Genomic DNA, 26,455 nt, shown 5'->3' with positions numbered 1-26,455 from the left:
TAGTGGGTAATGCGAGATTAACTTATGAAGAGTTCACCACGGTTTTGGATGATCTAGCAATACCAAGTACAACACAAGATGAAGGGCTGGATAAATTATTAACAGTTTTTAAGAGAGCTGAAGAATACGGATTAATGTTTAACTGGAGCAAATGTTTATTCATGAGAAGAGAAATAGAGTACTTAGGCTACATCATTCAGGATAATTTCATTTTAGTGATGAGTGTGAGAAGGCTTTCTATGATTTAAAAAACATACTGTGCAGTTCGCCCGTTCTGCGTATCTATGATCCTGATTTGGTAACGGAGCTACATACAGACGCGAGCGTAGAAGGCTATGGAACTGTTTTATTACAAAAGAGCCCAAAAGACAATCAAATGCATCCGATCTATTACATGAGCAAAAAGACGACATCTATCGAAAGAAACTATCATAGTTATTACCTGGAGATATTAGCAATTGCTGAAGCTGTTAAGAAATTCCGCGTATATTTTTTAGGAATTCGATTTAAAATTATCACAGATTGTTCTGCTCTGACTAAGACGTTACAAAAGAAAGATCTACCTCCGCGTGTTGCGCGCTGGGCTCTACTTCTTGAAGAGTACAATTACGACATAGAGCATAGGCCTGGAACAAGACTTAAACATGCTGACGCGTTAAGCAGAAACCCGATTTGTATGATATTAACGGAAACAGCAGCCCGACTTAAGAAAGCACAAGACGATGATCCGCATACTAACCTTTTAAAGAAAAAGTTAGAAAAAGGACCCTATCAATATTATCTTATAGAAAGAGGAATACTTTGTAAGGAAAAAGATGGTACGAGACTTATTGTAGTTCCAAAGAAAATGCAATATGAAATCATAAGAAAGAAACACGATCATGGACATTTTGGGATAATTAAGACGGAAGAACTTGTGAAAAGAGAATACTACATAGAGAACCTGAAAAAAAAGATTAGAAAGATTATAGATAATTGTGTGGAATGTATTCTTATTTCGCATAAGAAAGGAAAGAAAGAGGGATACTTACATCCGTTGGATAAAGGAGATGTTCCGCTGGCGACATATCATATTGATCACCTCGGTCCACTGACATCAACCCATAAAAATTATAAGCACATCCTAACTGTCGTGGATGGATTTACTAAATTCACCTGGATCTACCCTACGAAAACTTTGTCCACAGAAGAGACGTTAGATAAGTTAAGAATCCAACAACAAACATTCGGCTCACCACAAAAGATTATTTCAGATCGTAACGCCGCATTTACATCGACAAATTTTCAGGACTACTGTAAAGAGGAAGGTATTACTCATTACACTATTACTACTGGACAGCCACGAGGAAATGGCCAAGTCGAGAGAATCCACCAAGTAATCATAAGCGTTTTAAGTAAGCTTAGTGCTGATGATCCGACGAAGTGGTATAGACGAATTTCAGTAGTACAACGCTGTTTGAATAGCACGTACCAGAGAAGTATTGGTATGACACCTTTTGAACTTCTTTTTGGGACAAAGATGAAAGACAAAAATGAAGATATTATGAAGCTGATAGAAGAAGAGGAAATACAAAATTACAGTGCGAAACGAAATGAACTAAGAACTAAAGCTAAAGAATCTATCAAGAAGATACAAGAGGAGAATGTCAAAAGCTACAATATAAAAAGAAAAAAGGCTATAAATTACGAAGTAGGTGACTTTTGCTATCAAGCGAACTCAATTCACCCAGGGAAGTAAGCTGTATCCAAAATTTCTGGGGCCTTACGAAGTAGTGGCTAAGAAGCACCCTTACCGGTACGCTGTAAGAAAAGTCGGCGACGGTGAAGGTCCTATTAATACTACCAGCTCGGCTGACCTAATGAAGCCTTGGGTCGTGAATGAAAATAGTTCATCTGGGTCAGATGAATGACCAGGATGGCCGTGTGGGGAGTGTTATTTTTATTACGTTTTTTCAGTTTGTTTTTTTAATATTTATTTTGTGCCTGTTGCAATGGCAACATTCTATTAGATTCACAAAGGTATAGTAGCTTAAGGTTAGAGGAGGTAGTTCAAAATTGGAATAGTTTTAGAAAGACGTGTACGAAGTGATTGTGAAGTAAAATAAAGAATTTCGCTATATTCATCCCACTTTTACTTATGAACGATCCCACATATATGTTGTTTAGGATTTTGGTCTGTCTTTTATAAAAATTGTTAAATTAATGTATGTCGGCGGCAGCGGCGGGGATGGCTAAGCGGTAGTTTCGTCATCGCTCGTATTCGATTGAACTCAGTTTAGTCAATAAAACTTTTCAATAATAATTATTGAAACTCAACACACACAACTTTCACAATGACAGGATAAACCGACAGTTTCGTTGCACATACCGACAGACCGACTGACTGACTGACTGACTGTCAGAGACTCGCTGCTGAGACGGACGGAATCACTGTCTGACACGAATGCCACGACTCTGTCCACGTACCGCCATTTTATAACTGTGGCGTTACGGAGTCTACCCTTCATTTTGTGATATTTATCAAAACAACATTTCATCATTTAAAATAATAATAAAAACCATCGTCTTAATATTACTAAAAGTCGTCAACCACGACACGGCCATTCTGTCACTTTGACGTTTGTGTATCGTTGATATTCCGAACTATTGACCCGGATGCGACACGGCCATCCTGTGTTACACACGTCCTCGTGTGTTAATCTGAAACAAAAGCCAATACCGCACAGTATCATTCACGCTCGGCCATATCTGACCACTCTACTAAAATAAAAGTCTTGTGTCATCACAAATTCTATAACGACATTGAAAGATTACACAAACGAAAATAAGTGATTTACTACTGCTGCAAGTTCTTCCCGTACAATTCATGTACACAGTAACTAAGTCATCCCTGTGACTACAAGTGTTCAATGATAGTCATCCCTGTGACTACAAGTGTTCAATGATAGTCATCCCTGTGACTACAAGTGTTCAATGATAGTTATCCCTGTGACTACAAGTGTTCAATGATAGTTATCCCTGTGACTACAAGTGTTCAATGATAGTCATCCCTGTGACTACAAGTGTTCAATGATAGTCATCCCTGTGACTACAAGTGTTCAATGATAGTCATCCCTGTGACTACAAGTGCTCAATAATAGTCATCCCTGTGACTACAAGTGTTCAATGATAGTCATCCCTGTGACTACAAGTGTTCAATGATAGTCATCCCTGTGACTACAAGTGTTCAATGATAGTCATCCCTGTGACTCACATATCAACAGTCATTGTTCTAGAGTACTTGCAGCAAGTATCACATATCGGTAAAAAGCTTTGGGGGTATGGCACGCGAATTATTAAAAGCTCAAGAGGGCTCACCCTTTTTATACGTTGGATAGAACAATTAAAAAAAAGATATGCTCCTAGCACTTCTTGTAAAGAACAATTCCATGAGCTCATGCGAGCTTGGTCAGCAATAGCGCAAGTCTGGGCTTCGAATAAGGACACACTAGATTTAAGTGCTTATTTCGCTGAATGCTCAATCTCACTGAACCGATTAAAACAACTATCGGGTAGTACATGACATACAATAGGTAAGCAATAAACCATCGCATAGGATTTGTTCCGTACAGTTTTGGGTCAAAACAACAGAAACCTTTTATGAGAACCATCGTATAAAATTGCTGAATTATGAAGCTACTACTAATAGATTTCTTGACAAGAGAGCATTCGGCACCAGAATCCAAATAAAAATAATACGACTCGCCAGATTGTTCTTATTTACCAAAATTGCCCGATATTACGCAGCTACCGGCATGTCGCTCCGCTCGGCCGGTGAATAGTTGACCCATCGAGCGCCGACAGACGGCGCTTGCGTCCCATATCTCGTATTGGCTGCAGCAATCACGTGTTGATTGCGACACGGTCTTCCTGACTGTACACGTCCTCGTGTGATGGTTAACCTACAATCAAAAACATCCACGAGAACACTTGTTCCGCTCGATCACTCCTGACTACACTTTAAGACTTAACTGTTTTAATACCATTTTAACCAAATAAAACAATAGGGTATACAAAGTTCACTATTCAGCAGCCAGAGCACGTACCACAGTCGTTCATCAAACCTCAAATTTACTCTGTACAAATCAGGCATAGCTTACAGGAACTCAGATCAAAGAAAACTTCCGAGTAAAAATATCTAACGCCACGGCTCTCCAGCCGACCAGCAATCGCAATTGCCCTCATGATGCGCATCCACAGCGTGGATCGCCCGTGTGCATCACCCGCTGACTACACACGATGGTCTTTACAGACCCCGACCTCCGCCAGAGCCAAACGCGCACCGCGCACCCACGGACTACTTGAGTTGCCTCAAGAGACACCGATTTCTACCGGGCTACGACTACGTAATAGCTACTGGTACGGTCGAACACAATACGGCCGATAGACTATCCTTACTCGAGTTTTCACCACAATTTAAGCTTGCTCTTCATCATCATCATTTACATCAACCTCGACTGGTATGTGTCATGCTGGCATTTTTCTTAGCCTATCATGTGGGTATTTGTAAGTACGTTTTGAACTTAAAGCTTTCAATGTGTAACGGTCACCATCCAATACTTCAACTACTTTAAACGGCCCTTTAAACTTCGGATCTAATTTCGTTTGATTACGCTCTTCGTTTTAATGTGTGGACGAGCTCACAGCCCACCTGGTGTTAAGTGGTTACTGGAACCCATAGACATCCACAACGTAAACGCACCACATACCTTGAGATAGAAGTTCTAAGGTCTCAGTATAGTTACAACCGCTGCCCCACCCTTCAAACCGAAATACACCACTGCTTCACGGCAGAAATAGGCAGGGTGATGGTACCCGTGCGGTCGATGGCACTATACGGAGCACCCGTCTGGTGCCACGTCCTTACCCACGAGAACGTCGCCGCGCTGCGACGCCGGCAGCGCGCGATCGCAGTTAGAGTTATTCAAGGATACCTCACAGTCTCCTACGAGGCGGCGCGCCCTAGCGCAAGTGTAGCCGGAGCGCGGGGGCTCCAATCTCGGCAGTCCGTGCTAAAGGCGTGGTCTCGTCGTTTGGCGGACCCGTCGGCCGGCCTCCGTACCGTTGAGGCGATCTGCCCGGTTCTCGCGGACTGGGTGGGCCGCGACCGCGGAAGTCTCACCTCCGGCTACCTGTGCAGACTCACAAGACATTTTACCACCATGCAAACTTCTTACCGCAACAAATCTTACCAGCCACCACGCAAACTAAAATTTTACGGGTTCCACCTCTCCTACACGATGTTACTCCCACACTGCGGAAGCCAACCGCAAACACTTGTCAAGCACGCACAAGCACGCACTTCACCAGAAAAACTTGCATCCGCCAGCGGGACCCGAACACCGCCGCATCGCCAGACACGAACGCACCGGACGTCTTATCTTACAGGTCACGACGACTTCAGATGTGTCAATTTTTCTTCCCCACGGAAACTTGCTTGTTTTCTTGTTTGCTTGCTTGCTGGAGCCCGAGGCAGTCATCGAACGTGTAGTGTTATTGGTATTAAATCCAGCAGATTCTAAAGTTTCAGCGACAATTCACCGTCTCATGTCTTAGTTTACTGCACTAGTGGCATGTAATTGTAGCAGAAGTCAGCGGCTTAAAATAATTCTTGTCGGAACTACCCACTCATCATGACAGATCCATTATTACGATCGAACTTTCACTTGAGACTTGCACTTGCCTTAATTTCTTGCAATAGCTTGTTACGTGTTGTATTTCCGCTAGTAAATGCCATGTGATGAAGTCGACAGTCAAACTGGGCAACACGAGCCAGAACGTAAGATGTGACGATTTCTTCGTGGCTCAGATCTTCCATCGAGGTAACAGAGACGTTATTATATATAATAATATATATAATAATAATAAATATATATAAAGACGGAATATCAACGATACACAAACGTCAAAGTGACAGAATGGCCGTGTCGTGGTTGACGACTTTTAGTAATATTAAGACGGTGGTTTTGATTATTATTTTAAATGATGAAATGTTGTTTTGATAAATATCACAAAATGAAGGGTAGACTCCGTAACGCCACAGTTATAAAATGGTGGTACGTGGACAGAGTCGTGGCATTCGTGTCAGACAGTGATTCCGTCCGTCTCAGTCAGTCAGTCAGTCGGTCTGTCGGTATGTGCAACGAAACTGTCGGTTTATCCTGTCATTGTGAAAGTTGTGTGTGTTGAGTTTCACTAACTATTATTGAAAAGTTTTATTTACTAAACTGAGTTCAATCGAATACGAGTGATGACGAAACTACCGCTCAGCCATCCCTGGCCCCGCCCCCGACATATATATATTATATATATATATTTATATATATACTTAATCTATTTCCTCGAATCCATATCTAACTGGTGGCTTGCGTATTCTTACAGGACGTTCACGTTTGGGTGTCACATTTTCATTGATACTCTTACCACCAGTACTACATGCTCTCTTGTCTATCGGCACAGCGGGTCTCATAGGGCTGCCACGAATAGGCGATACAGCATCCTGTGCCGGTGTGCTATTTTTTGGTGGTGAACTACTCTTCCCCGAATCGTTGACCACCGCCACTGGTTCCTCGCCACTTGTCATGGGAAATGATAGCGACTTACGTGATTGTGTTCTTAAGTCTAAATTTTGCACGATCAGTTCGGGACTTATATTTTTACGAATCGACGCAAAGGTATCAACTTTATCTATATTTTTTGTAACCCTTAATTTTAGCTGATCGACGTGCCTATGATTCTCGGTTCCAAAACTAGATCGTACACAGTAATCACGACTACCTAATTGCTTGAGGATCGTCCCAGGTACCCATTTATCCAGACCTCGATAATCCCGATACCACACCTTAGTGCCCGGCTCGAGTTGTCGCTGCACACCCCCTGCGTTTTGCTCGCTCCGCTCTTGTTGCGCGATAACTCGGGATTGCCTTTCTGGTTTTAAATTATCTAATCTCATACGGAGACTTCGACCCTGTAATATATTGGCTGGACTATCGCCGGTAGTTGCATGTTCTGTATTTCTATAGGCTAATAAAAATCTACACAGAGCTGTATCTACGTTTAAATTCTGTTTTAATGCCTTTTTAATCGCACGTTTACAAATTTTAACTGCGTTTTCAGCGGCCCCATTAGAGGCGGGATGATAGGGAGCTGAATAAATATGTTTTATGCCATTATGAATCAGAAACTTCTGAAAATCAGAGCTCGAGAAAGGCGGTCCATTGTCACTGACCGTTTGCTTTGGCAGGCCGAATTTTGACCACAAGTCCCGCAGTACCGATATAACCGCTTGTGCCGTTGTCCTCTGCATTTTAATTGCCTCTATCCATTTGGAGCATGAATCCACTACAACTAGATAAGTGACTCCACCTATGGGGCCTAAGAAGTCTAAGTGTAACCTGGACCAGGGGCGTGAGGGCCAGGGCCACGAGCGGGGCGCGTGTGTAGAAGGTGCGTCTGCGACGGCAGCACACACGGTGCAAGCGCGACATTCCGTCTCGAGCGCTTCGTCGATTCCCGGCCACCAAACGTAACTACGTGCTAGCGATTTTGTTTTTACTATGCCCATATGCGGATCATGAAGCTCCGTTATTATTTTGTTTCTGCATGAAGAGGGTATAACCACACGATGACCCCACATTATACATCCTAATTCAATATAAAGTTCGTTTTTCCTATTATAATATGGTTTTAATTCATTAATTTCTATGTCTAAGGGCCATCCGTCCCTTATATAACTTAACACGCGACTTAAGATTGGATCACTACTAGTTTGTTTTTTAAGAACATTATAATCTATTAACAGAGCTTCTGTTGAGAAGTGTAAGTAGGTTTGCTCGGGTAAGTCTGTTTCCTCGGAAGCTACGTCATTTTTTTGAGACTCGATTAACCGTGAAAGTGCATCGGCTACATTTTTATCTGTCCTAACGTACTCGATTTCAAAGTCATATGCTGTGTTGCAAATGATGTGACAATAAAAACCAGCAGCGTAACGACAAGTTCTTTTATTTGTGCAAGAATGCAGAAAAGTAGTTAGAAATGGCTGGCATGGCTTGTTTTATTAACACTATCCCCCCTTCGTTGGCTTTGGCTGGCGGCGGTGGCGGTGGCTATGGCGGAAGGGGGCGTGTTAATATGGCTTGGCGGCTTGGCTGGCGGCAGGGCATGACAGCTGACGTCACGTCCGTTACATTCGGCCATCCTGCAACAATTGCTCCCGCAATGGGGAACACACAAAAACATTTAGTTCTCAAATAAATCAATAAGGTCTTCAGTTTCGAGCTGCTCATCGGAACTACTAGCGCTATCGGACACATGGGCTATACTTTTATAGGGCTTTAATGAATCTGTTGATACCAGGCCAGTGAAGTTTTTATAACTTCGTAAACCTTTTAGATATACTTCTAATTCGATAACAATTGTTACCTACTACTTTAGTTACTACATACGGACCTGAGTACAAATCGTCTAATTTGGTATTAATCCTAGCGGCGCTACTAACCAGTTGGCGCCTGTCTCTATGATACAAAATGCCTTTTCTTATAAACATGAGCTTTTTTTTATATTAATGTTGTGTGTACTCGCTTGTTTTATCCTAGCTGCAGCTATCTTACGCCGTGCGTCAACAGTTTCTGGTTCGAGACCAGGAATCGAAACATCACATATTGACCTACCAGAGCGCGCAAAGATTAAATCACAAGGCTTGTAGCCGCTGTTACTTTTAATTGTGTTGTTTGTGCCTCAATTAATGGAGTTCACTAAATTATTTGAAGCTTCACTAGGATCAGTTGCCCGCAACACAAAATTGTATGTTTAGTTTGTTCAACCTGGCCAATTAGCGCGCGGACAAGCAATACCGTTTAACGTATGCCTAAACTGTTTATCTTCTGATATATTTTTTTAAAGTACCTACTCGTAAAAGCTTTCCCGTAGTCTGTCACCACGTGATTCGGGTATCTGGACAAACCCTATTAATATATTTTTCAATGCACGAATGGTCCCGATTAAATTTACAGTACGCGTTAGTTCAGCTATCACAAATTTAGACAACGCATCTTTCATTACGATCATGTACTGGTTGGTGCCCTTTAGATGTCCTACAGAAGGGCATCATGTTATATATTTGTACCATGCGCATAGTATCAGATGGTTTAGAGATCGGATATAGACAGTCTTCTTTTTTTTAACATAGTTATCCTTCTCATGTGTACAATAAAGACATGCTGCCACGTATTTCCTAATAAAGCGTGTCATTTTAAGAAACCAATATTGGCTTTTAATCAGAGCTAAACGATGATTTAGATCCACGTGACAAATGTCGTCATAGTGCATTTGTACAATTTTCCATTTAGCCGAAGGGACTGCGAGTCTATTTCCCTTAAAAAATTTTCGAACTAGTTCATTCATAATTATCTTTAACATCAGCGCGACTTCGTCCGCGTGGAATATAGTTCACAAAGAATGCTTTATTTTAGTACAAATTGATTAGCATAAAAAAAACGTTATAGTGAGCCAACCTTAACATATGCTATCGCGGACATTTTTTTTTTAGATCTTTTAAAGGGGTACAATTCTGTCACATTATTTTAGCGAAACTTTAACAGTTTCTGCAGCGCACGCACCGGAAGCTCTCAAAAGGGAAAATAACCCGATTTTGAAACATTACTTACTGGTACTTCGCTTGTATTGGTCTTAGCTGACCCAGTGATGGTCTTAGCGGTGCTAGCGTTATATAGCCTATAACCTTTCTCAATAAATGGGTTATTTAACACTGAAAGAATTTTTCAAATCGGACCAGCAGTTCTTGAGATTAGCGCGTTCAAACAAACAAACTCTTCAGCTTTATAATGTTAGTATAGATTGCTTTATAATCGAACTAAGCTTTTCGTCCTGACATTGCACAGTACAGAATCAATCAGTAACTAAGACGATTCACGTTCATCATGTCAACAGGATGCCTATTAAGCGCGTCTACAAATTTTCCATACGTTCACCAGGTCTATACTCAACACTAATGTCATAATCTTCTTTCAAAACTCACCATCGCGCAATGCATGGTATAATGTCGCGTTTGGTAAGCGTAGCACAAACCACAGTACAATCAGTTTCTACTATATCATGTTTACCTACTTCATAAACACGGAACCTACGTAGCGATTGTACGACCGCCAGGTTATGAGCTCTTAACTATGATACACATTCTTCCTTCCTAGTAACCCGGCTAAAATAGTATAACAGGCCGCAGTGAGTTGTCAGTTTGTTTTTGTAATAGTATACCAGAAATTCCTAAGTTACACGCATCGGTTTGTATTTCTGTAGGAAGCATAGGATTATACAGAGCTAGCACAGGTTTGAAACGTAAGCTGTTTTTCAGTTGTTCGAAATTCGCGTTTTGTTCACGGCCCCACACCCATGATTTATCTTTTTTTTTTCTTTTTAAACCAATAAACTGTCGCACACTATAAGCATTATTTGGCACAGGACACTGCGAAACGGCCGTCAATTTTTGTTGCACCCGGCTGTATACCGTCTGAAGATATTTCATGACCTAATAAGTGACTTGTTCCTCCAAGAATGAGCATTTACTCATATTTAATTTTAAGTCTCCACCATAAAATTTCCCAAGTACTTTCTCAATAATTATTGAACCTGATTTTATACCAACTGAGGGTAGATGTAAATCGTTTAAAATTGCTAGTATCTCGATCTGACCTACATTTATTTTTACCCATTTCTTTTCTACCCACAGACTCAATTATTTTATTTATTAAACGCATTTAACTACCCCACCTAGTGGAATAAGGTGGAGATAAAGAAGAAACGCATGAATACAGATGGCGCATTTGCTAAACCAAAAGGAATTCTAGTGTACTAGAAATAATGACCTTGCGGTGTAATGAAAGCAGTTGTGTGTCTGGCACAATGCTCAATTGATGGTAGCCCTGGGCTAAATCTAAACTCGTGCAGTACTGTTCGGTGGATACTTTTATATTTTACCATAGCGTTTAACGCACGATAATCAACGCATAGCCTACTGTCGCCGTTCTTTTTCTTAATAAGACCACTGGTGAAGCATGACTAGATTCAGATTATTTTATAATGCCGATGTCTAAAAGTGGCGATACACGGGCTGATCACTAGTAAGCTTAATTTGCATTTGAACTAAATTGGCAATACCTAAATCATGTGTATTCGTAGCAAAGCAATGCTTATACTGTATTTTTTTTTAATCTGAATGACTCCTAATATTTAATGGCTCCTTTTAATTTTTTTTATTTCTACCCACAAATCTCGAAATATTTGTAATGGCATGGCTATGGCAAGTAGAAATGCAACACACCTGGCTGTTTGGCTGTGGCTCCTCGCAGCTGTTGGCCCTCAGCAGGACCTCGCCCGGCGGCCACAGGATGGTCTCCGAGCCCATGTTGATGTCTTTGATGTAGCTGTCTTCGCCGTTCAGCAGCGTCGCAGGCAGGGAGAAGGAAGCTCGTAGCCGTGAATCTCGTGAAGCGCCGTGAAGCTCGTAGTGCCGCAGTGGAGTAACCACGTTGCTGCTCTTTTAGTTTCCCTCTACGTGAACCAGAATGATGGAAGGACAGGGCGGCAGGCGCTTTTGGTCCGACGACGTCGAAGTCCCTTTGATTTGATTGTTCCAGGTTCTTCATCCTGTAGCTCAAGTATCGCCTTGTGGACCTCTTTCTGAAGCAATTTTTCAACACTTTCCTCGCCAGTGAAATAGGAGCTTCATCTTCTTCAAACTTGTCAGAAGACCGAGAGATCTGAGCGTGTATATGACGTTGTTTCATTTCTTTATGCCACTTCTGATTGTTGCAAATGATGTGACAATAAAAACCAGCAGCGTAACGACAAGTTCTTTTATTTGTGCAAGAATGCAGAAAAGTAGTTAGAAATGGCTGGCATGGCTTGTTTTATTAACACTATCCCCCCTTCGTTGGCTTTGGCTGGCGGCGGTGGCGGTGGCTATGGCGGAAGGGGGCGTGTTAATATGGCTTGGCGGCTTGGCTGGCGGCAGGGCATGACAGCTGACGTCACGTCCGTTACAGCTGATAGTTTGATAGCCCAGCGTTGCCAGTTCACCACCAAAAAATAGCACACCGGCACAGGATGCTGTATCGCCTATTCGTGGCAGCCCTATGAGACCCGCTGTGCCGATAGACAAGAGAGCATGTAGTACTGGTGGTAAGAGTATCAATGAAAATGTGACACCCAAACGTGAACGTCCTGTAAGAATACGCAAGCCACCAGTTAGATATGGATTCGAGGAAATAGATTAAGTATATAGTTATAGCCTCTCTTTGTATATGCAATCGTTTGCTCGGTGTCTCCTGTCTCCACATCTTGAACATTCATTGAAGTTAATTTTGTTAACTTCCTCAATTGGCGTACGTTCCACTGCAATCGCATCCCTCTCCGCAGCTTCTAATGACAAAGCTAACGTAACTGCACGCTTATATTCTAATTTCTCCTCGGCAAAATAACCTTTGCCGTATGATTTCGCTCTTTAATCCACAAACCATTTGATCACGCAGATTTTCATCCAGCGACGAGCCGAACTCACAATTTTTTGATAATTTGTTTAATTCTGTGACGTAGTCAGCTATTGACTCATTCAGCTGCCGACGCTGTCGAAACTTGTACCTTTCCGCCAAGATTGAGGGCTTCGGTTGCAGGTGAGCTGCCAACATCGCCACAGCATTAGCATATGTTAATTGTGACGGCTTCGAAGGGCTGGCTAATGTCGATAATAAATCGTACGCTTCCTCACCCATAATGGAAATTAATGTGGGTAATTTTAAATCGTCAGTCACTTTATTCACCAAAAAGTACATTTCCAATCTTTCAACATATGAGGACCAGTTTCCACTGTTTACCGCGAATTCTTTCAACTGTCCCACCGACATTATGTTCATATAATTTTAATTAGTCCAAACAAGAAACAAACAAGCCACAAATTGATTTTTTTTTCCTCGTCGCCACTAGTAAATAATAGACACGTACGTTGCGTTCACCGTTTATTGACACACTGAAGTGAATACTTACTTACAAACATAACACATCCAATGCCTTATTTTGATATAGTTACTTTTATTGCAAAACAACATGAACGATTATAAAAGTAGCTTGCTCGTATTTAGCATTGTGTCATTTATTGATTAAAATTCAAAAAACAGTTCCGATTGCAACACCATTTGGTCCGGACGCGTTTTTGTGAAAAATTGTCGCTGCCGTCGCGAACGTGAGTTGTGAGTTGCCCGACATTGTCGTTGTCGCATTGATCGCGACATTGTTGTGCATTCTCGACGCGCTGTCGCTGGCGTCGCGACCTTGAATCTCAAAAACAGTTCGAGCTTGTTGTTGTGCACTCGTAACGCCAACTCATTATCACTCATCCATTTCATATGACGGCGTTAACGATATTTCTGTTTAGCACGTGCAATAGGAGTGACTCACACAAGCCAGGTGCGCCGGCCGTGTCATTCGACTCATAAACAACAGGTGCAACAGAAGTGACTCATAAATAAGCCAGCTGCGCCGGCCAGTATAAAAAGGCGGTACGTGCCTCGCAATGAACAACTACCGCTACTATGCCTCCCCTCATACGCCCTTCAGGCCAACCACCGGCATTCGATGACGATGACAAGGCTGAGCTGCTGGCCGATGCACTGCAAGAGCAGTGCACCACCAGCACTCAACACGCGGCCCCCGAACACACCGAGTTAGTCGACAGGGAGGTCGAGCGCAGAGCTTCCCTGCCGCCCTCGGACGCGTTACCCCCCATTACCACTGACGAAGTTAGAGACGCGATCCACAACCTCCAACCTAGGAAGGCACCTGGCTCCGACGGCATCCACAACCGCGCGCTTAAACTCTTGCCAGTCCAACTGATAGCAATGTTGGCTACAATTTTAAATGCCGCTATGACGCACTGCATCTTTCCCGCGGTGTGGAAAGAAGCGGACGTTATCGGTATACATAAGCCGGGCAAACCGACAAACGAAACATCTAGTTACCGTCCGATTAGTCTCCTCCCGACGATAGGAAAAATTTACGAACGGCTCCTTAGGAAACGCCTCTGGGATTTTGTTACCGCGAACAAAATTCTCATAGACGAACAGTTCGGATTCCGCTCTAAACACTCGTGCGTACAACAAGTGCACCGCCTCACGGAGCACATTCTGATAGGACTAAATAGGCGTAAACAAATCCCGACCGGCGCCCTCTTTTTCGACATCGCGAAGGCGTTCGACAAAGTCTGGCACAACGGTTTAATTTACAAACTGTACAACATGGGAGTGCCAGACAGACTCGTGCTCATCATACGAGACTTCTTGTCGAACCGTTCGTTTCGATGTCGAGTAGAGGGAACTCGTTCTCGTCCCCGTCAACTGACCGCCGGAGTCCCGCAAGGCTCCGCGCTCTCCCCGTTATTATTTAGTTTGTATATCAATGATATACCCCGGTCTCCGGAGACCCATCTAGCGCTCTTGGCCGATGACACGGCTATCTACTACTCGTGTAAGAAGATGTCGCTGCTTCATCGGCGACTCCAGATCGCAGTAGCCACCATGGGACAGTGGTTCCGGAAGTGGTGAATAGACATCAACCCCACGAAAAGCGCAGCGGTGCTCTTCAAAAGGGGTCGCCCTCCGAACATCACTTCGAGCATCCCACTCCGTAGTAGGCGCGCAAACACCTCCGCCGTTAGTCCCATCACTCTCTTTGGCCAGCCCATACCGTGGGTCTCGAAGGTCAAATATCTAGGCGTCACCCTCGACAGAGGGATGACATTCCGTCCCCATATAAAAACGGTACGCGACCGCGCCGCGTTTATTCTAGGACGACTCTATCCAATGCTTTGTAGTCGAAGCAAACTGTCCCTCCGCAATAAGGTAACTCTCTACAAAACTTGTATACGCCCCGTCATGACGTATGCAAGCGTAGTGTTCGCTCACGCAGCCCGTACCCACTTGAAATCCCTTCAGGTTATTCAATCACGATTCTGCAGGATAGCCATCGGAGCGCCTTGGTTCCTTAGGAACGTGGATCTCCACGATGACCTGGAGCTCGACTCATTTAGTAAATATCTACAGTCGGCATCGCTACGCCATTTTGAGAAGGCGGCACGACATGAGAACCCTCTCATCGTAGCTGCTGGAAATTACATACCCGACCCAGTAGACCGAATGGTAAACCGTCGACGTCGCCCAAAGCACGTCATTACGGATCCTCCTGATTCATTAACGGTGCTTTTAGGCACCACAAGCACCGGTCACCGTCCTCGTCGAACCCGTCGCTTGCGACGAAGGGCTCGACGAGCGAACTAACCCATAGACACAGCCCACTGAGTTTCTCGCCGGATCTTCTCAGTGGGTCGCGTTTCCGATCCGGTGGTAGATTCTGCGAAGCACTGCTCTTGCTAGGGTCAGTGTTAGCAACTCTCCGGTTGAGCCCCGCGAGCTCACCTACTAACGTTAGGGCGAAGCTGAAATAGCCTCTCAAGGCTATCAGCATAGGTAGGAAAAAAAAAAAAAAAAAACGCAATGAACATTCGTTGGACTGCGTTTGCCTGGTGCACTTACTATATCCGTGTTACGTTGTGTGATTCAGTGACTGTAGTACGTACTGGTTAAAGTTGGACAAGTGTTAAAGTGAATTGTTAAGATAACATATTGTTGATTAAATCAGGAATCAAAAAGTGACTTCGTTTTACTTGGTGTTCAGCAAGATAATGTCTACCCTCGAGCTTATATCAGAAGTGTCGGACTCACCTCCACTGCAGTCATGAAATAATTCGGCCAACAATATGATGTTTGAACAAATGTCATTATTTTCATCTGGGATGGAAGCCATGTTACAAAGAATCACTGAAAGTATGTCAGTTTATCGACCTAGCCAGAGCTCACCAACCACATTGGTCAATTTTGACCCGGATGAACCGGAGGCTGATGTTGTAAATTGGTGTACGCTGAGCGAAATGATTATCGAACAGAAGAAATTGGATGGTGTAGATTTAATTTTGACTCTCACACATTCGCTTAAGGCTCGAGCTGCTACTTGCCTCACAAAAATACAGCCTGGTAAGATATCCTGGCCTACTATTAAAGAGATGCTGACAAAATTCTCTAAACCTATGATGATGGAAGACCACTTCGACCTGGTTATTAAATTTGAAATGGAAAGCAATGAGGGACCAGCTGAAGCCGGTATCCGGCTATGGCAACTTATAAAGAAGATTCTCGACGCTAATGTGCCAGAACAAATAGCCACCGGATTTGCTATATCAATACTGTCGCAGTGTGATGAAAGAATCCGTCGGGAATTGAACTCTGTCGTTATTACCACCAAAAATCATCTATTTCGCACATTACGTGGCTTTACCCTCAAAAGAAAAAACGAAGATCCTGATAAAGAACCAAAACGCTCTCGAAGTTTTTTTCCGTGGAAGCTGCCATTTCTGCGGAAAACCTGGGCATCGTGCCGAAGGGTGTTGCGACAGATACTGCTCTCAAATTTTTTTCGATATTCCAGCAAAACCTGAACAACCTCCTCATCCGTGGACGCCCGGCTCTCGCCTGCAAGTCAGCTGTTACGTGTGCGGTGATGCGAGCCATGTAGCTTCTGGGTGTTTCATGCGCTACAAGAAGAAAAACGTCACTGCTCCAGGTGCTGTGGCAGGTCCAACCAGAGACGTCAACGTGTGTTCCAGAGCTTCAGTGTGTTACAGATAAGTGGTTTTGGCTTTCCCTTTATGTTCTATTCAGGGTCAGAATGTAGTCTTATAGAACAAAGCCATAGTAACTTATTCAGTGGTAAGCGGTTTCATGAACAAGTCACTCTTTGATCTGAAAGTAACTCGGACCAATCATGGCAACAGCAGTAAGGGGATATTCAACTCTCCCTTAATAGTACACGTTGTCGAGTAACAGGCTTTACTCTAATAGAATAGATGTTTGCCCTTCAGGGTAGTTCACTTGAAATATCGAAAGTTTCAAGAATGATAATCCCTCTAGATTAGTTATTTATTTAGCACGGTCAAAGGCCTGCGAAAACATAAAAAAAGGGCACAAAGAGAAGCTTGGTTTAGTCGAGGCAAAGCTAAAGTCAAACTCTTTTCCGCTGGGGATTTTGTTTTCGTAAATTAGACCGAAAATATAAAGGTCCCTTCAACATTACTGCACCCCGAATCCGGATCACGCAGGAGCAAGTCACCGTCGTCACCCTAGACACGTCCTTACGGATCCATCAGATCCAATAACTCTTGCATTAGATACCTTCAGCTCTAACACTAGGAGCAGGCTGAGGAACCCCGGTAACCGTACTTGTCGAACTCTACAAAGAGGTCGACGTGCAACCTAACCCATGCATCAGCCCACTGAGTTTCTCGCCGGATCTTCTCAGTGGGTCGCGATTCCGATCCGGTAGTAGATTCATTCGCGAAGCAATTGCTCTTGAGTTGTTAGGTCTCCTTCGGAGGCGCTCGGGCAGTTGTTAGCAAATCCCACCCCTCTTGGCTGAGCCTTTGCTCGCCCACCCGTCCTGGTGAAGCTGGAAAGGGCTCCGGGCCACCAGTAATCTTTCAATCATTAAAAAAAAAAAAAAAACATTACTGCAGTTTTGGAAAACGATAGGTATAAGTTGAGACATGTAAATGGTTCTAGTGTACAAATTTCCCCATGAAAACTTACGCGAAGTACCTCGAGGCCCGTCAGGCCTACTAGAAATTTCTGAAAATTATAGTGACGATGACGTGACGGCGTACACAGATGGGTTAAGTAAGCTGATCTTAATGATGACGACTCTATCACTGACAATAGAAGCGACATTTTTATCCGCAAATAGCGATACTATGTCTGTGGGTAGTGATACAATGTCTGTTAGGTCAGGCACCTCGGGTGCAGGTGTTGGAAATGTAGAAAACGATGGTCGGTCTCGCACTATTTCTGAAGAAAGTCCGTATAAATGTTCTAGTTTAAGAAATGTTTCAACAAATGCTACCGTACACGCATAGTGAAAAAAAAAGAGAGAGAAAAAAAAAATGAAAAAAAAAAAAGAAAAGAATTGTAAGTCATTGAAGGGTGTATCCGGTCCAATGACTTGGCTAAAGGGATGTTAATCCGGACTAGCAAAAAAAAAAAAAAGAGAAAAAAAAAAATTTAGGTCGTTGAAGGGTGTATCCGGTCCAACGACTTGGCTAAAGGGATGTTGATCCGGACTAGCAAAGAAAAAAAAAAAAAAAAGAAAAAAAAAAAAGTGTGAAGTCATTGAAGGGTCTGTCCGGTCCAATGGCTTGGCTATAGGGATTTTCATCCGGACTAGCCACAACAATTAGCTACAGGGATTGCGATCCGGTCTAGCATTATCCGGTCCAGTTCGAAAAACTGAAGGGATAACAATTCCGATTTAAGTTAAAAGGGACATACTTACATACCTGAAGAGTTTTAAATGAACTGGCCCAGGTATGTAAGCAGTCAGTATTTATAGCCAGTATAGGATTTTCTGAAGAATTATGCGGACCTAACCGTACTAGATTGTTAATATCATAGACCACGTTTTAAGTTGCATCCGTTAATGTCAGGATGAACGAACACGTTTGTTGTTCACAGACATACCATAAGAATGCGCGCACGAGGACGAGCGCACGTCAGTATGGCCGTGACGGCGTTTATGATATTTCTGTTTAGCACGTGCAATAGGAGTGACTCACACAAGCCAGGTGCGCCGGCCGTGTCATTCGACTCATAAACAACAGGTGCAACAGAAGTGACTCATAAATAAGCCAGCTGTGCCGGCCAGTATAAAAAGGCGGTATGTGCCTCGCAATGAACATTCGTTGGACTGCGTTTGCCTGGTGCACTTACTATATCCGTGTTACGTTGTGTGATTCAGTGACTGTTGTACGTACTGGTTAAAGTTGGACAAGTGTTAAAGTGAATTGTTAAGATAACATATTGTTGATTAAATCAGGAATCAAAAAGTGACTTCGTTTTACTTGGTGTTCAGCAAGATAATGTCTACCCTCGAGCTTATACATATATTAAATTTATTTAGTTATTCGGCGTGCAAAACAGTCTCTTTAGAGACTAAACCCCACTGCGATCACCGCTTGTTGTGGCATTCTCACAGCCCAGTGGGGCCCCACCTTCCCAAACTCTCCACCCGAATCCCAGCTGACTGCCGTTTTCACGGCATAGGCATCCCCCCCCTGCAAATCACTGCTGGCAAGTACAGCGCAGGGGGTTTAAACTCCCACTCAGGGGACTCGCCTTTCGGCGAGTTGCTTTAAGTCCCGGGGACGCCCCCCCTGGGCACAACCACCATGGCGGACGACGACCCCGCCATGTTCGTCCTTTTCGTCCGGGAGTTTTGCCCGGACATTATGACTCAATTTAGGGCTCACAAAGCCAAATTAGCATCACAGTCCCTCGCACCGTTCACCGCCGCCGCGAACATCCCCGACTCGCCGCTGTCCCCCCCCACCCCCGCGCCCGCGTCGATCGCGTCTTGCGCGGCATCAGGCTCCGGCTCCGACACCGAGTCGGAGATGGAGTTTGAGTCGGCCGCAGGCCCGGAACCCGGACCCTCGGATGGGTTCACTACCGTCGTCGCGCGCGGCAAAAAACGCGCCCGCGCCGTGGAACCGTCCACGGCGCCGAAGCAGCCCAAGGCCGCGACCGAGTCGCGACCCAAGGTCGTGGTCTCACCAGACTCCCCCCGCCGCGCAACTCCGTCGCCTAAACCCGCGCCCGTCCGTAAAATCGCCGCGCCCCCGCCCGTAATCCTACGGGAAAAATCCGCGTGGAACCGGGCATCCCAGGCCCTTGCGGCCAATAAAATAAATTACTCCCAAGCGCGTAATCTCGCGCACGGGATCCAGATTAAGGTCGCAACGCCGGGCGACCATAGGGCCCTCACCTCATACCTCCGAAAGGAGAGCATAGGTTACCACACCTATGCACTCCAGGAGGACCGCGAGCTCCGCGTAGTACCAAAGGAGCTCGACGTCGAGCTAATTAAGGAAGACCTAATTGGGCAGGCATACCCGATCATAAGTGTGCACCGTATGCACAGCGGTCGGGATAGGTTCCCGTACAATATGGTTCTCGTCGTGGTAGAACCAACCGCCGAACGCAAACGAATTGCCTCAAGCCTCCGCACCGTTTGCGGCTTATCCGGGGTCACCGTCGAGGCCCCATACAAAAAAGGCACTCCCGGGTAGTGCCACCGCTGCCAACTTTACGGCCATTCCGCACGCAATTGCCACGCGCGTCCGCGTTGCGTTAAGTGCCTCGGCGACCACGCGACAGCCGACTGCTCGCGGGTCAAGGAGACAGCGACCGAACCGCCGAGCTGTGTGTTCTGCCAAAAGCAGGGCCACACGGCCAACTACCGCGGATGCCCCAAGGCCCCGCGGAAGAGTCTGGCCAACGCGCCACCGAAAACCATCGGCCCAAAGACTTCGGCGCCCCGCGCGCCGAAACCTGCCTTCGTGCCGGCACCGGTGCCCACCGTCTCCGCGTGGGCAAAACCGCTGCCGCTCACGTTGGCAGGAAAACCACCGGCACCCCAGCCCCTGCTCGCGCCGCGCCCCGCCCCCGCGCCCGCGCCCGGTCCCGCGCCTCGCCCCGGCCCCGCGCACGCAAACGACTTCTCGATCATACGCGACTACATCGCCGCGATTAACATCGACCGCATGCGCTCTGTTAGTAGTGAGAAGGCCGAACTCTTTTTAAAAAAGGATTTATTCGACACTACACAATATTTTTAATGAATAATTAATTATAATAAAAGAATTTAGAAATAGTGAGGAAAATTGGTAAACGTCTCACTTCAATGAATATCTGACCCGAACTGAGCCTGGTATGTTCTCATGAAATCACTGTGAGAGAGCTTATGATGAGTAAGGTGTTTGGTAAGCATTAGTCTATACAGGTTAGGGATATAACAACCCCCCCGACAAGATGAAACTTATAATTTTAAATGAGTTTCAGGATGAGATTCGAAGTCTAGGAATTGGTATTTCTTCCTGTTCTTGGACTTCATTCGAGATCTCATTTGGGTGAAAAGTATTTTTTGATATTGGACATTTACCAAATTTCCTAATAATCTTATAAAACATGAAAATCAAACTTATAATAACTAAACAATATAAAAGAATGGGGTAGTGTGATCTGTACTCTATAAGAGGATCTGGTTCCGTAATTATTTTATCTATATCTGACAATACCTGAGCATTGGAGACAGTTGTAAGTTTATCTAAATTCAAATCATACAGTTTTAAAGGTTCTAATTTAGGTTCGGTTAGTTTAAATTTATATTTGTCACAACAAGAATTATCTATAAGATTAAAGTCGGAAATTACAGGAGTAGTTAATATACTATAACTAAACTTAGGGGTGAATTCCTTATTTCTACAATATGCTTTACAATCTGGTTTTAGGTTAAAAATACCGGTCCCTAACAATTTATATTCTGATACTTGAGAATCACACTCAAGGGTAAGTTTGGTAGGTACTGATTTAACAAATAACCACTTATTACCCACTAATTCTTGCCATGTGTCAATATGCCCATGAATTATTCTCGTGTCACACTGTTGAGGTAGCGTATTAACAATTTTACATAATAGTTCAGTTTCGCAAATGGGTGCATCTTGGACAGAATATGTGTCCACATTATTACATATATAGATTGAATTTGTAATTTCAGAACACGTACTTAAATCGGTTAGACATACATATGTCAACTTATCTCTACTTACAGCTATATGATTACAACGAGGAATGATCATAGCGTATGAATTTGGATGTTCCACATCGTGTGGTATAGGAACAGGTACAGACTTATAGACTAAGTATTCTGACTTATATACTAGGGGAATTTTAATAACAAAAACTATTTTATTATTAATAAAATAACATGAAAGTTGGCTCACATCGCTCAACGAGTGGATATTATCTAAACTTAAACTAATAGGCAATTCATTATCCTTATTTAAATCCTTAATGCTATGTGTTAATTCATCATAGAGTTGTTTTGGGGTTAGTATGGAGGGGTGTATAGAATGGCTTTTAGTAAACATAATCGCGTTAACAATGTCGTCTAACTTAAATGATAATGTTAGTAAACTAGAAGACAATTCGTTATAAATTTCATTCATTTTAGACTCTACATACAATTCCTTTGGTAAATTACTTATATTATTTAATACAGTTGAAAGGTTTTCGATTGCGTTACCCATTCGAGCTTCATTAATACTAATCAATTTTAGTGTATCGTTATAATTTCTCAAGGCTGTGTTTGTCATTAAAATATTATCCTTAATTAGGGATGACAATTTTTTATCGTTACTTTCTAAATGTTGGATTGCAGCATTATACCGAAACGAGTCGTTTTCATCCATGGTGCCAATCAAATGCTTAAACAATGTACCAAAGCCAGGAAACCATGCTGATCTCTTATTTCGCTCGGGTATCAGGTGTGATATTGAGTCATAATCCCTTAAGATACCCTCGAGACGGGAGGTTAAGGGTTGCAGAAAATTGTGACATTTGGAAACGTTCAGGTCATGTTGCTGACAAAGAGTTCTAGCACCACCTAAAGCAGTCCTTATGTTTTGTATATGGGGTTTGATATACCCAATATCTATGGGTACTAGGACGTGAAGGTAATTATTAGAGACTCGTAATATTCCCAAAGGGTCAAAATGAATTCCTGCACTTTCTTTAATAGGTTCTACGACATCAGTTGTTGCAACGGAGAAACTGGTCGCGATGATTCTGGAACGATAGTATATAATATCTTAAGAATTACGTTTTAAGCATGTTTAATCTCGTCATAATGGTATTTTACATGTCTTCTGTTCATCAGTATGGTAAGTGTGTTATTGCCATTGATTCGAATGACTTTATAGGGTCCCTTCCAGATGGGTGATAAAGCTTTGCGGAGCCGTAAATGATTTTTGACGTATACCATATCACCTGCTTTATACTTCATTATCTTTGTGTGTTTATCATAATATGTTTTAGATGTAGTTTTGGACTTCAGTATATTCTCTATAGCTTTTTCTCTAGAGAGGCGTAAGCGTTGTTGTAAGACTCTAACGTAACTGTTATATGTGGATTCCAAAGAAGAGTCGTAAATGGAAGATGGTATAATGGCTTTGTGACCGAAGACTAGTTCATATGGTGTGAAGTTGGTAGTAGAATGAACGGTAGTATTATAAGTAAGCATAGCCGTGTACACATAGCGAGGCCAATTGCCCTGATTTTCATCGACAAATGACTTTAAGTACTCTTTTAGAGTCGAGTGACTCCTTTCTAGTGCTCCTTGAGTTTGTGGATGGTAAGGGGTTGACCACAGCTGTTTAATCTTTAGGAAGCTGCAAGTTTGTTTAAACAGTTCAGCTGTAAAATTGGTACCCTGGTCGGTTAAAATAGTTTTAGGAATACCAAACTGACTGATGAAATGGATTAGACATTCAGATGTTTCTTCTGCTGTGGCCTGAGATATTGGATAAGCAGCTGAGTATTTTGTGAGGTCATCCTGTAGTGTTAGGATGAACTTCAATTTAATATTACCAGCTTCAGGAAGTGGGCCTACTATGTCTAAAGCGACACGCTCAAACGGCTGGGTAGACGTGGAAGTTATTTGCATTGGAGCGCGGTTCGTCTGACGCAGTGCTTTATTAGCTTGGCAGTATACGCAGCTACGGACATAATTCTCAACATCAGTTCGCATATTCCGCCAATAGTACCTTTCTTGAATTCTCTTTAACATCCTATTGGAACCCAAGTGGCCAGAAATAGGGATGTCATGATTTTCCCTTAGAATTTTGGTAATATCGCTCATAGAGGGGTACATTATGGTGTTCTTGTAAATGTGTACACTAATATTTGTATTATGAAACAGATATGATATGATATTATATATTTTAAAGAAGGCGTGACAGTCGAAAGGATTACTAAAATCAGTAATACTGAATTCGTTTATTTTTGATATTAAGAATTGTGACTTTAGGTTTTTAAGGCTTTTGAAAACGTCGTCATAAGTTGTATTGTCATAATGATAAACTTTGATAAATAGGAAGTAATATTTAACATCGTTCTTATCAATTGTTATGAATGAATATAAAGTTCTTTCTAATGCTAAGAATTCTTTAGAATCAGGGATGTTGCCAATTATTTCAGATATGTACCGATTTGACTCATCTAGGTCAATAGAGGTAGGTATTACGATGTGCTTCGAATTTGTTTTTAGAATGTTTTCGTTATGTTCTCTGATACTGGTGTCAAATGCCATTGTTTTATTATTTATAGATTTCAAGCATTTGGAGTAAGTATCGTCATCATTACAGGATTCGGAGGATGGTGGACTAGGAATATCAAAATCATCAGGGAGGTCTAAGTCTTCTGGTAAAATAAAGTCGTCTGGTAGTTGCAGGTCAGGTAGGTCATAGTTTCCAATATCAGGTTGTGATGAGCACTGAGGGGGAACTTCTTCTTCAGTTCTTGCGGGATCAGAAGTATTGCTTCTAAGAGCCGATTCTGGATGATCGTCAGGTAGCCCATTTTCTGAATGATTATCGTCTACTTGTCTTTGCAATGGATTTAATGGGTATCGAGAGAGCGCGTCTGCATTGGTGTTAGTTTTGCCTTTTCTGTACTGGATTTCGTAATTATATTCTTCCAGCTTCAAGCGCCAACGGACCAATCGTGATCCGGGATCTTTACAGTTGAAAAGCCAATTTAAAGGTTTGTGGTCGGTAATTATGGTGAACTGTCGTCCAAAAAGGTAGGGTCGGAATGTTTTAGTTCCGTAAACAATAGCTAGGCACTCCTTTTCGGTAACACTATAATTGCATTCGGCTTTATTGAGTGTTCTGGAGGCAAAGGCTATAGGTTGATCCTTACCAACTGCGCCTTGCGAGAGAATAGCTGAGATAGCGTAGTTCGACGCATCACACGTTAGAACAAATGGTTTTGTGAAGTCAGGGTATATGAGAACTGGTGCTGTTACTAATTTTTCTTTTAATAATTCGAATGACAGTTGTTGTGTGTTAGTCCAAATAAATGGGACATCTTTCTTTAAGAGGTTTGTCAATGATTTTGCATGCTTTGAAAACTCAGGTATGAACCTTCGGTAATATGACGCTAAGCCTAGGAATGATTTTATATCTTTTGCACACGTTGGCACAGGAAATTGCGTTACAGCTTTAATTTTCTCTGGGTTAGGTTTAACTCCTTCGCCACTGATAACATGACCCAAATATGCGACTTCCTTCCTTAAAAATTCACACTTATCGGGCTGGAGTTTTAAACGGAAATTTCGAAGTTTATTAAAAACTAGGTTTAACTTTTCAATGTGAGACGGAAGATCATATGAATAGATTACAATATCATCAAGATACACAAAACAGTGTATCCCTTGTAGTCCAGACAATACAGTATTCATAGTTCTTTGAAAAGTGGCGGGTGCATTCTTTAACCCAAAGGGCATCCTATTAAATTGAAAATGCCCTTGCGGTACGCTAAAGGCAGTTTTTGGTGCATCAATTGGAGACATCTGAATCTGATGAAAACCGGAAGCAAGGTCTAGAGTTGTAAAGTATTTGCTTTGGCCTAATTGGTCCAAAATTTCGTTAATTTGAGGAATAGGGTAATTTTCTCCAATAGTGATATCGTTTAACTTTCGGTAGTCGATTACGATTCTCCATCGTTTTTTCCCTGTGGAATCTTCTTTCTTGGGTACCACCCAAATAGGGGATGACCATGGGGATTTCGATGGTGTGATAATTTGTTGTTCCAGCATTTTATCTATCTGATTCTTAACTTCTTCTTTGTGTATTTCAGGAAAACGGTATGACTTGACATTTATTGGTTGGGAGGTATTTGTTTTTATTTCATGTTGTGTTACATCTGTATAGCTCAAATGGTCACCAGGTAGGTAGAAAATATCAGAATATTGCTGGCAAACTTCATTCAGGTGATACAGTTCTTCTGCGTTTAAGTGGGATGTCCGTAAGAGTTTGGATAGCTGTTGGGATCTTTGGAGGCTATTGGAAGGCGGGTAGTCTGGTATCCTTTCAATTTCGGTAAGGTTGATCGGTAATAGGGTAAGCATTAAGTTGGCCTTTAAATTAATTTTTTCATCTGACATATTTAGTATTGTTATGTTAATTCTGTTGTTGTTTTTTACTCGAGCAACACAGTTTGATACAAGAAGGGACTTAGATATATGTTGATCGAGTATAATCCCTTCTTGTAATTCGGGGTTTTTCACTGAACACTCTATCACCGTCTCTGTCCGAGGTTCGAGTGTATACGACGGTTCGTCGAAGGATAATTTTATGTTATGATTGTTTATTTCAAGGGAATTTAATTGGTAATTAATGCGGCACTTG

At 42.8% G+C, this 26,455-nt stretch overlaps 2 protein-coding genes across 2 annotated transcripts; both read right to left on the bottom strand.

Annotated features, from left to right (window-relative positions):
• Nucleotides 1–13,215: 13,215 nt before the first annotated feature.
• Nucleotides 13,216–20,499, bottom strand: LOC134201718 (uncharacterized). The gene is made up of 3 exons (XM_062676965.1): nucleotides 20,444–20,499; nucleotides 19,505–19,834; nucleotides 13,216–13,417 (listed from the first exon to the last, which is right to left on the bottom strand). Exons 1-3 carry the CDS (start codon nucleotides 20,497–20,499, stop codon nucleotides 13,216–13,218), a joined length of 588 nt encoding a protein of 195 aa, XP_062532949.1.
• A 2,370-nt stretch (nucleotides 20,500–22,869) lies between these two features.
• Nucleotides 22,870–25,863, bottom strand: LOC134201717 (uncharacterized). Its single transcript, XM_062676964.1, has one exon. It carries the CDS (start codon nucleotides 25,861–25,863, stop codon nucleotides 22,870–22,872), a length of 2,994 nt encoding a protein of 997 aa, XP_062532948.1.
• Nucleotides 25,864–26,455: the final 592 nt, after the last annotated feature.

This window comes from Bombyx mori, chromosome W (assembly GCF_030269925.1).
Source record: "Bombyx mori chromosome W, ASM3026992v2".
Lineage (NCBI taxonomy): Eukaryota > Metazoa > Arthropoda > Insecta > Lepidoptera > Bombycidae > Bombyx > Bombyx mori.
Note: the sequence above shows the minus strand (reverse complement) of the source record. Positions and strands in the feature narration are given on the sequence as shown.

What these genes read in the sequence shown, in the direction of transcription:
- LOC134201717 (XM_062676964.1), bottom strand. Translation starts at nt 25,863, where the DNA reads ATGCTGGAACAACAAATTATCACACCATCGAAATCCCCATGGTCATCC.
- LOC134201718 (XM_062676965.1), bottom strand. Translation starts at nt 20,499, where the DNA reads ATGGTTTTCGGTGGCGCGTTGGCCAGACTCTTCCGCGGGGCCTTGGGG. An exon ending in GGGGCCTTGGGGCATCCGCG is followed by an intron (nt 19,835 to 20,443) that starts GTAGTTGGCCGT and finishes TTTTTCCCGTAG; the next exon opens with GATTACGGGCGGGGGCGCGG. An exon ending in GACAGCGGCGAGTCGGGGAT is followed by an intron (nt 13,418 to 19,504) that starts GTTCGCGGCGGC and finishes TGGCGTTACGAG; the next exon opens with TGCACAACAACAAGCTCGAA.